The sequence below is a fragment of the Electrophorus electricus genome, chromosome 1 (genome assembly GCF_013358815.1).
Source record: "Electrophorus electricus isolate fEleEle1 chromosome 1, fEleEle1.pri, whole genome shotgun sequence".
NCBI classification, from domain to species: domain Eukaryota; kingdom Metazoa; phylum Chordata; class Actinopteri; order Gymnotiformes; family Gymnotidae; genus Electrophorus; species Electrophorus electricus.
In genome coordinates, this window is record NC_049535.1 from 4,276,587 (window position 1) to 4,287,752 (window position 11,166).

Consider the following 11,166-nt stretch of genomic DNA (forward strand, 5'->3'; position numbering starts at 1 on the left):
AACATCTGGTATGATCTTAACTCGGCTTGGACTCCAGCCGCAAGCTCTGTGTTTCCGGCTCGGAATCCCTTACTTTTAACACGCAGCCTCCTGTGTTGGGGGTTAGTGTGTTTCCTAAATCTTCTGGACGGACCTAAGTTTAAATAAGAGCACACGCCCACAGTTTCGCTTACACAGCAGCGAGTGAAAACTTCGCGGTCACGCTACAGGCAGACGGAGACTACGGCTACGTGTTTGCGTGAGATGAACGAGCCGTGTGGGCGGGTGTACAGGCAGAGCACAAAGGAAACACACGGGGGGATTGCGTGAGAACGGCTGCAATCTCAAGTGAGATTATTAACTGAACTCGCCAAGCAGGCAGCGCCGCCCTGGATGTTTTTCATGCATGGGAGTCCTGTAGTGGATGGTGGAGCCTTTTCAAACAACTACGAAGCAGGAGGCATCAGGTAGGACCCTGGTGGCGTGCTAGAGCCTAGTCAAAAAGGAGAATGTACCCCTCATTTCTGTCATAGGTGCCACAGGAGCTTTGATGCAGCATGCAGAATATGAGAAATGTGGCATGAGCCTGTGACAATCGGTACATTGTATTACATTAGATCATTACCCACTCACTAATCATTTATTATTGATTTTTCATTTATTGCAATGAATGTTTACACCACATATATTACTACTACTAATGATAATAATTTTAGATTACATAATAACAGTTTACTTTTGTGTATAACAGATGTTACTATTAGACCTTCACAATAACTGTTTAATTGCAAAGTAATTGAATCTACACGCAACATTTTGGCTTACCTAACTGTAGCGTGACATGCAATTATTGACAAAAAGTCATGACTGAAGTGAAATGAATGAATCATCCTGACAAAGTTTCTGAGGCAAGCCATTTTATTGTGGGAGGGAAATAGCTCCCCCCCAACACACACACACACACACACACACACACACACACACACACACAAAACTTGTCCACTCCCTCTTTCTTTACCCCCTCTGCTCTTCCAGAGAGGGTCCAAAGTACCGGCTGCACCAGAAGAAGAGCACAGTGTGCTCTGCAGCTGAGCTGAGATGACTTCTCCATTCCAAATACATCAGATCCAGTCCAAAATGGAGCAAGGCTTGAACATGAAGGACGAGGAGAAGCTCTACAAGTGGAATGGAATTCTCTACCCCACGATCATGAGCCCACCGGAAAACCTCGATGCCATGAAGAACATGGAGGCCCGTGAGGAGGACATCATGCTGATGGCATACCCTAAGTGTGGTAAGTTTTGTGCAGTCCTTGAGAATGGGAGCTATGGGAGATGCTATTAGCTCTGGCTTCGCAGACTGGTGCGTTTTCAGAAAAGGCATGGGGACTCTCACTCTGTGCAGGAATTTGGGTAAAAGGGCAAAACAGGATCGGGTTACGCACTGCATAACAACCAGCAACAGTCAACTACTGAAAGCCCCGCTAACACCATCCTACTGCCATACACTTCTCCTAAACTTCCCGTAATCTCTAAAGCCTCATCTGAAGCAACATTATCATTACTAAACATTTTCACTGTTGCATTACATCATTTCTTTTTCTTTTTCTGATAGGGTTTATAGGATATTATGCAACTCTTACAGCAATATGGCTTGCATCACTGGTTAATTAGTGCCAATGTTTATAACACAGACATTTATGGAAGGTGTAGAAGCACTTACCTGAGGAAATGCCAAACTCACCTGTTTTCATGCTAAACTCTGAGCTCTCACTAAAGATCATTTTCTGAGTAGACAACTAGAGCACGTTTGTACGTCGCTGTGGATAAAAGCATCTGCTAAATACCATAAATGTAATAAAGGTAAATGTCTTTATCTCAGGGTTCAACTGGATTGTAGCAGTGATTCGGAAAATAATGAGTGTGTCTGCTGGCCTGACTGTCCCCAACAGGCCACCTCTGATTGAGTTCTGGTCTCCAGACGTGCAACAGGTGGGTGACATGAGCCTGATGCCACTATGAACTTGGAGAAATGTTTTCATTATGATGTATAAGATTATACAGCCTCTAACCCAGTGCCAAGCTGACAACACAGAGTAATTGTATAACCACCTCAGCTCTTAGGGCCAAGGAGGTTCCATATTGCCTGGCCTTTCACATTACTTGAATGTTTGTTTTGCAGACTGTAGCCGAGTCACCATCGCGGAGGCTTCTCGGATCACACATGTGCCCTGATAACATTCCCGCATCTTTTACGACCAAGAAAACGAAGGTCAGTAATATTGAGGGCACTGTGAAGCACGCAGAAGCTTTCATTGGTTTCTCGAAGGTTTAATTTATTTGTTTTGCTTCACATTTCTCCTGCACTCTCTGGCCACTTTAGTGAACGCTCCTTACTTATAGCTACATTTCACAGATATACAATTACAGCCTTCTCTAGGAAATGTAGCTATAAGACTGGTTCATCTAACAATATGGCCAGTGGATCAAGGTGAAAGGTGGTGTGTGGTGAGTGTATTGCTATTATGAATCTGACTGCTCCTGGTAGCGTACACCTATGAGCTGTTTCTACTGAATAGATATTTCTAATAAAGTGGGAGGGCAGATGTAGAATGCAGCTCTTAATGAGAATATAGCTGAGAACATGTCAGCAGACACCTCCTGAGGGTTTATATTTGTGCCTACTCCTTCCAAAGCCTTCTGCAGGCTCTTTGTGGCACTGATGCAGTACAATTACTGTTACAAGCATGGGGCGTGTCTTCTGTTCATGGGGCGTGTCTTCTGTTCTCAGATCTTGGTGGTGTTTCGAAACCCCAAAGACACTGCTGTGTCTTATTACCATTTCATGAACAAAAATCCAGTTCTGCCCAAGGTCGAGTCCTGGGACAAATTCTTCTCGAACTACATAAATGGTGAAGGTGAGAACAGCACTATGGAAAGGATTCTCAGTTACACAATGTGGGACATCACATTTGCATGTATCCTGATGACTGGGTAGATATGTCTGTGTCTAAGTGGAAACCTTGCTGTGTTATCTCTGCAGTGCCCTGGGGTTCGTACTTCGGCCATGCACTGGCCTGGGAGAAACGCATGGACGATCCAAACGTGATGGTTGTGACCTTTGAAGAACTGAAGGAAGTAAGTATTTTTTGATCAAACTTTTTTTTTTTTTTACCTTTTTTTTTTTTTTTGCTTTAGTACGACACAGAGCTGGACGACACTGACAAAGTCCTACACAATCATATTGCTACATATCATAATTTCCGTATTCCTTGCAATATATTATAAACACAGAGGTGTGTCAGAGTTACTGGCCAACATTATTTTGACAACAGTTATTTACGTTTGTTGGATGGTGTGGATGATGCGACTCTTCAGAGCATCCACGGAACACAAACCACCTCACACACAATAAAAATGTATAATTATAATGATAATTGTTTCTGAATTGTTAGAAGGCTGATTTGCATATCACAAGCTTGATTATTTCAAATGCAATAGTAAACAAATAGCATGTAAGGCAAAATGAATCCGTAAGGGTGTACTCACATTTTGCCTGTTCTTCAGTGGTGTAAGCCAAACTCAATGTCTGTGAGCTTTTGCTCTCATCTCCCACGACAATTATGCATATCTGTGGTCACTCTCAGTAATAAGGGTGTTGACATCACAGTGGTGAGTTGTTGGCCCTGTTATACCAACTGTTCAACTGTTATTCAGAACTCTAAATCAGTGTACTACCATATGTGAGTTCATATGACTGTGGCTACACATTGTCATGTAGTGAAACATACAGTTAGTATGTGGCCACTTGTGATTGGCCAGTGGTGGGCAGACTTTATTCTTGGTGAATATAAAACTGAAGGAATTCTGAGTCTTAGGGAGGGGTGGAGTTGGAGTGGAGCTGAGGGTGGAGTTGGAGTGGAGCTGAGGGTGGAGCTGTATGCTGGAGTGCGGTTAGGTTTGGTGAATGCCAGCTATTTTAGTGACCAGGAACTTCATAAGGTAGGTTAAATCAATTATCATGCCCTTTACAGGGCTATTCCCAGTGAATACATTTCATAACTTGGAGTCTTAAATGTATTAAATATTACCTGCATTACAACTTTATCTGCAGCTCTCTCTGCAGGGGAAGCAGGAGTAAATAAATAAAAACCACAAAAATCCTACAGTGTGCCTAATAAGTACCGAACACTGCGCAGTACTGCACTAAACAGTGCAACACAGTGCATAGGTGTCACGGGACGCTCCCTGCACGGGGTTTAACGTTTAGTGTTTGTCAGTCCATTTAAACCTTCGTCAGTGCGTACCTCAGTGTTGGTCATTGTTTGTTAGCGTCTGAGCAGGATGTTCGATGTCATTAAATGTTTCACAAAGTCGAGGGAATCTGTGCGTCCTGTTCTGCGCCCTGTGGCACTTGGGCACTCGTTACAATAGGACACAGAACAGTGATCATTCATCAGGAATACAAGAAATACAAACAGTATTAGGAAAGTACATACAATTACAGCACTCCAATATACAACAGTAAGAAGAATCACACAGAATGAAGCCTTAAGATGTGCAGTGCACTAAAGTATGGAGGTAGCATTGATGTTAGGTGAAAATGGAATATAGTGAAACTGTGACAGTGGGGGATCAAACATCCATGGTTGGAGTGGATGGGAAATATGAGGATGTCACATCCTTTCCTATGACATATCTTAATGGGAGCAATTCCCCAATAATCTAGGCTCATTTCACCAACAGCCAGACTGAAGAATGTGAAAACACTTTGATAGAACAGCACAGTGTCTTTCTCCCATTCCAGAACTTGCCAGAAGGTATTCGGAAAGTCGCCGATTTCTTCAGCTTCCCCCTGACGGATGAACAAGTCAAAAACATCGCCGAGGAGAGCACGTTCAGCGCCATGGTGGAGAGCTCCAAAACATCCCACGGCCCTTTCAGCAAAGTCATTTTCCGAAAAGGTAAGAAAGCAAATTAAAAGACCAGTGTGCAGCTCACATCGACATGCTGATGACTGCATAACTGTGCGGCTGCGAATAGAACACCACAGTGGCAGAAGACCAGACATTAAGGCACCAACTTCCTGTCAATCCTCTCTCAAACCAGGTGAGGTCGGTGACTGGAGGAACCACTTCAGTGAGGCCCAGAGCAAACAAATGGATGAAGAGTTCAAGAAGAAGCTAGCAGGAACCAAGCTAGGAGCCAAGCTGAAATACAACCAGTACTGCCAGTAGGTGAAGGATTCCTGACCACCCACCTGAGCCAAGCACCTGCTGACTGTTGACCTCTGTCAATTCCTGTTTCTTCAATTGCTTGAATTAATATTTGTATAACCTTTTAAAATCATTTAGGTTTATTTAACGATATAATTCTATGAATTATATTGGACTTGTTTTGAAAATAAAAGTCTTTCATTAAAAGTCTATTTAAGACTGGCATTTTAAGTCACTAGATGGCGCAATTGCTCACAGCATAGGAACTCGACAGCTCTCACTCTTAGATGCGTCCGTTCGCTCTCAAAAATGCTGGTACACAATTTACAATACAGTCATGCTCCATCTTGATATAGCATGTGAATGCTAATTCATGGCTAAAAGCCTTGAATCATAGCTGTCGCCACGGAGTCTTCGTCTTCCCGTCACTGTTCTCAAGAGCCTGCTCTTGGCTGTAATGAGGTCTAATCAGGCCAGAGCCCCTGTAGTGCAAAACCAATCAGAAGGAGATGGACAGCACAGGAACAGGAGATCGTGAAGTCATTGCTAATATGCAGTGTTTTCTTATCTAAACAAGACAATTACTCCAGAAACAGAGAAGCAAAAATGGGCTAGAATAGTGCTGAGCTGCAAATGAGAACCGCCAAATTGATTTCAACTTGTAATTTGTTAAACACACAAAACTGGGCCCTTTCTAACATTCAAGTATTTATAATATACATAAAACATACACATGACGCAAGTATGAATAATCTGTATGATGCAGCTATTGGCTTAAATAGACAGTTTTGTGGAAAAACATTTTCCTATATAATGTGTAAAATGTGTGAAAGAAAAGGACAGTACTGGTTTAGGTAATTAGCTTTTGGTAAGTAATGAGGAGTGATATTTCAAGAAGACAAGCTTCTTCAGTCATTTCTTCATTTTAGCTGAGGAATACAGAGCACTTACGGAAGGCCCTTACACAAGTGAAGACTCAGACTCATTACTGGTGATGACAGCGAGCTGCCGTGCTAATGAACACGAGGCTCGCTGCATCACGTTGAGGTCATGGACTCAAAATGTTTACGTGTGAAGAATCCCAACTGTTCAGAATACGTCATAGTCACAGCACAGGCTGTTTCTACACTGATTCACCATGATGGGTATCATCTAATACAATTTAAATAACTATTAACTATTAACTCATTTAATTTAATTTAACTATTAGTAAAAACACCACCCTGGCAGGTCTTTTTCAGAGTTCTCTCTGCTGACCCTATACGAGGGCTCATGCTGGTTTAACATGTACTCTCTGCTGGCCTGGTTTGGAACAAAAAGTCTAAACAGGGCCTTTGCTCCAAGTGAATTCTAACGTCATTTTCAGGAACCCAATTTATCTGGCTCCTGCCATTGTTTCAGCAGCCTTCAAGATGGTGGCGCAGGAATATATCTGAGCTTTGGGGAAATGTCAACCTGCTGCTATTTTCAGTATCAATCCACACTGAATGAGAACACAAATGTTCTTTTACTGTTTGTTTGTGGTGCCCCTAAACCGTCCAGTTTCTTTTGCTGTAACATGAAAACACATGAAAAGCAGAAAATGGTGTTTCCTTCCTTAGCATCTGAATATTGGTGCTAGATATGCTGGAACTAAATTCTACAGGATGCTTGATCTCGAATCGCTGTAGCCAGACCTTTTCAATTCACTATCATAGGTGGTGGATTTACAGGATTTGAGTGAAGACATGCATACACAATTACCCATCACAGAGATAAATCATAAAAGTAAAAGATCACAAAACTCTCTGCAAAGTGGTAAAATTTAGGATGACATTCAGATGTTTTAAGCAGGAGGAACATTATTGGAATATTCAAATAATATTTTTTTTTTTCCTTAGGCCAAAAGACAACGGAATAATCAATTAGAAAAAGGTCCTTATAAACAGTTATCCAACATGTCATTTTAGTTTATTAAATAAATATAAAGTAATTCTGCCTACTATTGTGGGGCCCTAGAATTTTGCAAAAGGCTCAAGCTCAACCCACTAAGGCCCAGTACGGGAGCTGCATTACTGTAGCTGCTGCACCTAACCTGTTGTCCATCTCACGATCCCTCTTCCCTTCACTTGGGAACAAGACCTCGAGCGCTGGTGTAGGGAAGGAACAGGAGGGGAGCCCCCAGGAGGGGATCAAAAATGAAAAGATAATAATCAAAATTTTAATAGGGCCTCTGTGGAGGGGCCCCAGAATTTTGCGCGACGTCACTGATCTCGAGATACTTAAACTCCTCCACTTGGGAGAGGTTTCTGCCCCCTACCCACAGAAGGCATGCCATTTTTTTTCCTCAGAGATAACCATGGCCTCAGACTGATCTGTGGAGATTCACATACCAGCTGCTTCATATTCGGCTGCAAACCACACAAGTGCGCAATCAAGACCTCAGATCGAGGTGGCCAGAAGGACAACATTGTCTGCAGACAGTAGCGATGCAACCTTCCCGTCCCTCCACTGGAAGCCCACCTGTCCTTGGCTATGCCTTGTTATTATGACCAAGAGTGTCACAAACTGCACTGGCAATAAAGCGAACCTTATACCCAAAGTGAACTGAGGATACAAACACAGCTCTCACTCTGATAATACAATGATTGAATGGCCCACCTCAGCTGCTCCAACACCTCATACTCCCAGTTCATCCCACAGAACATTTCTGGGCACACGGCCATGAGCTCTAAGCACACGCTGGTCCGCTGTTCCTCTTCTAGAATGGATTCTGCATTGTTTCTCCTGAGTACAACACGCAACAATCAGATGAAGTGTTCTTTCCCGTAGCCTGGCATAAACTTCCACAGGGAGGCTGAGAAGTGTGGTACCTCTTTAGTTTGCACATATTCTGTTATGGCAGCAACCCAAGAACCCAGTGGTGATGCTGTTAAACAGTAGAAGGAGGATATTGGCAGGCCATAATGATTCTGCTTTTGGCAATTACTGAAGCAAAATCCACAGTATGAGAGGACGCTGGGGAGGTCATGGAATGGAAAGCCTCAAATTGGTTCTGGAAAATACTGACAACTCAGTAGGGGAAGGAGGAAGACCATCCACGCCATGCTCAGCAAGGGTGGTGAAGCATTGAACTTGCCTTTGAATGCTGATGGGCATTGGAAGGAGCACCTTTAGAAAGTCCTTAACCCAAGAAACATGTCTCATGAATAGGAGATCGCACCAGAGACTAAAGACTGCTGGGGAAGCAGAGTCCATCTCCCTGGCTGAAGGCTCTAAGGCAGTTGGAAAGCTCCACAATGTTAAGGCAAAGGAGGTGGATGAAGTTTGAGCAGAACTGTTGAAGGCTCTGAATACTTGGGGACTGTCAAGGGGATAGAAGATAACAAGCCCCTACAATATCTCATGGACCTTGGGAACTGTACCTGTGTACTGTCAAAGTGGGATGGTGGTCCCCATTCTTATGAAAGGGAATGTTGGAAAATAGCTAAACTAAATATTAGTTTATATAATATAAAATAAATATTAAAATCTTGACAAGCAGTCAATTTCTGGCTCATGAATTTAATGTTCCTTCCATACCTATCTCTGTGCTATGCAGAACAGTGGTTTAAGGTGTGGCCAATGTCAGGAAGTCTCTTTGTTGAAGATATTTATTCTTAATATCGTACACATTTCCAAATGTCACAGACAATGATCTGTTCTCCATTTCACCATCATCCAGAGACAACAAAAGACTGGCTGAGATTGGGCGAAGGGAGATGGAAGAGAGAGCATTAATTACTGGCTCAATGACGTTACAATATAAATCAGTACTATGCAACACACTGCAAGATTAAGAACCGTGTGTCAGCCAAATCTCAGTGGTCACACCAGTAGACTCAAGGAGCAAGGCTCTAAAGTAGCTCTTCATTCACCATGTTATAGTGTGATTTCTGCATGCACATAGCTGGATTTGCTCACTTGGACCAAAATCCAAATCTTAATATGCTACCGCTATCCTTGCGTAAGTCTCCCCGAGGGCATCCCTGCCTGTGCTCTGGCTGTATGGGCAGGATGATATAGAATGAGGGCACCATGAAGATGGATGCAGCATATGATAAAAACCTGACTAGTGTGAAGTGGGACTGGCTTGGCTTCTCTGTTCATCCATGCAAAATCAGAACGGGCAGCTGTCGAGCACTGTTCTCCTCTGCTTTGCTCTGTTGGCAAACAAAGCCACAGGCATACGCTAGCCTAAATGTGAAGTCTAGCCCACAGCAATGCAGAATCAAACCTGCATAAAATATGGGTAAACTACACCCAATTTAGGAACTGGAGTGGGAGGCGGCATACAGCAGTAATATTCCACAGCCACTTACAGAATATTTTTTAATTATCAAAGGACAAACAACTCAAACTGATGTATTTTTTATGTCTCAAGCAGCCATATGATCAGGATTTGGCAAGAAATCATAGTCTATGTCATTATATGATACAAGTATGAAAGGCTAACACAATTATCTTAGGCTGTTAAAATTACCTTCAGATAAATTATTTTTAAGCAAATCAGGACAAAGGTCACTAGGAGTTTAGCCAAAAGGCATCACAAGACCAGGCTTGGATCACCAGAAGAGCTTTCTGCATTAGTGACCAATTTCCCTCCCTGGTTTCTCTATGCCCTCATCCAGGGATTTGGCCAGATAGTCCCACAGGAAATTAGTGTAGTCCAGGCATACCAGGCTTACAGGCCACCATTACCTCAGCCATGTCTGCATCTCTGTGGTGCTTGATCAGTTTTCTCACACATGCCTTCACAACAGCCCTGTCGCTCAGAGTCTCAGAAACGATGCTCTTGGTATCGAGGGAAGCCAGTTTAAGGGAAACAGCTCTAGGGTGATGTAAGGGAATGTGGGTACACATATTTGTTAGTTCTTTAACCAGAACAGAGGCAGATCATTGAAGTTATTTTACCTTTGTTTTGGACACCTGTTCACACTTTCTTAACAGACATGTAGGCAGGTGGACCTTGGGGTAGCCTTACTTCTAAAATACATTTAACATCTTCTTGCCTCTTACATGAATGTTTTTAACATTCTTAGCCTGTGCTGTTTTTTTCATTCATATATTTATTTAGTTGTTTTGTTCTGCTCTATTATATTATTTACTTTGTGACTGCATCAACAATATTTCTAATAATGATTTAACAGTATTTTTAATGATTTTTATGATTTTGATATTTATGATTATGATATTTTTAATGATTTTTATGATTCAAAATAAACTCTTTTATTTTTGTTGGTCTGAATTTATTGCTTATTTGGTGAAACCTGTTGCTGTGGATAAGTGCAAAGACGAAACCTGATGTAGTTTTAACTGCTACTACAGCACAGCTCTTACAATTACTGCAATTACAGTTAATTTGACAGATTCATCTACCTTGAGCAAGACAAGCATAAGATCATATCGAAAATGGTGGGGGCTGTGTTTAAAACCCAAGAAATGTTCCAGCACATTTATTTGCTGGGTTTGGGTTGGCCCTTCTGAAGCGTCCAACTCCTTGACCTGAACCAGCCCAAGAAAATGTGAGGTGGAATCGGATTAGTGGTGGTCCAGCATGCTGTAATCTGATTGGCCCTGTGGCCAAATGCACAGAGGGAGACAGAGCGCTACATGGGCTGATGTCTATAATGACCACGGTGCAACTTCCACCCCGTCATAAGTTTCAGAATCTAATGAGGCTAATAACCAATGTGTCCTGTGAGGGGAAAAACAAAACAAAAGGCAGACGCAAAACACAACACACAAAACTGACGGCAAGAAGGTTTGTGCATGAATAACACAACAGGCCACATTTATTGTGCAATAAGGATTGTTTTAGACAGCACAAGTAGTGATGGAACGAATCGGAGACCTCGTGTTACATAGACCTGTGTGCTAATGCATTCAGTGCATATGCCATCATCATGTTATGGCAGTCCAAAGGAAAACTATGAGCACCTGGAGAATTCACA

General features: G+C 42.5%; 1 protein-coding gene across 1 annotated transcript; it reads left to right on the forward strand.

Annotated features, from left to right (window-relative positions):
- The first annotated feature begins 241 nt into the window (after window positions 1–241).
- Window positions 242–5,406, forward strand: sult6b1 (sulfotransferase family, cytosolic, 6b, member 1). Its single transcript, XM_027011922.2, has 8 exons — window positions 242–446; window positions 1,015–1,273; window positions 1,861–1,970; window positions 2,161–2,250; window positions 2,770–2,896; window positions 3,022–3,116; window positions 4,786–4,942; window positions 5,088–5,406. Exons 2-8 carry the CDS (start codon window positions 1,078–1,080, stop codon window positions 5,213–5,215), a joined length of 903 nt encoding a protein of 300 aa, XP_026867723.1. The 5' UTR covers window positions 242–446; window positions 1,015–1,077; the 3' UTR covers window positions 5,216–5,406.
- The last annotated feature ends 5,760 nt before the right edge of the window (window positions 5,407–11,166 follow it).

What these genes read in the sequence shown, in the direction of transcription:
- sult6b1 (XM_027011922.2), top strand. Translation starts at nt 1,078, where the DNA reads ATGACTTCTCCATTCCAAATACATCAGATCCAGTCCAAAATGGAGCAA. An exon ending in GGTCTCCAGACGTGCAACAG is followed by an intron (nt 1,971 to 2,160) that starts GTGGGTGACATG and finishes TTTGTTTTGCAG; the next exon opens with ACTGTAGCCGAGTCACCATC. An exon ending in CCTTTGAAGAACTGAAGGAA is followed by an intron (nt 3,117 to 4,785) that starts GTAAGTATTTTT and finishes CTCCCATTCCAG; the next exon opens with AACTTGCCAGAAGGTATTCG.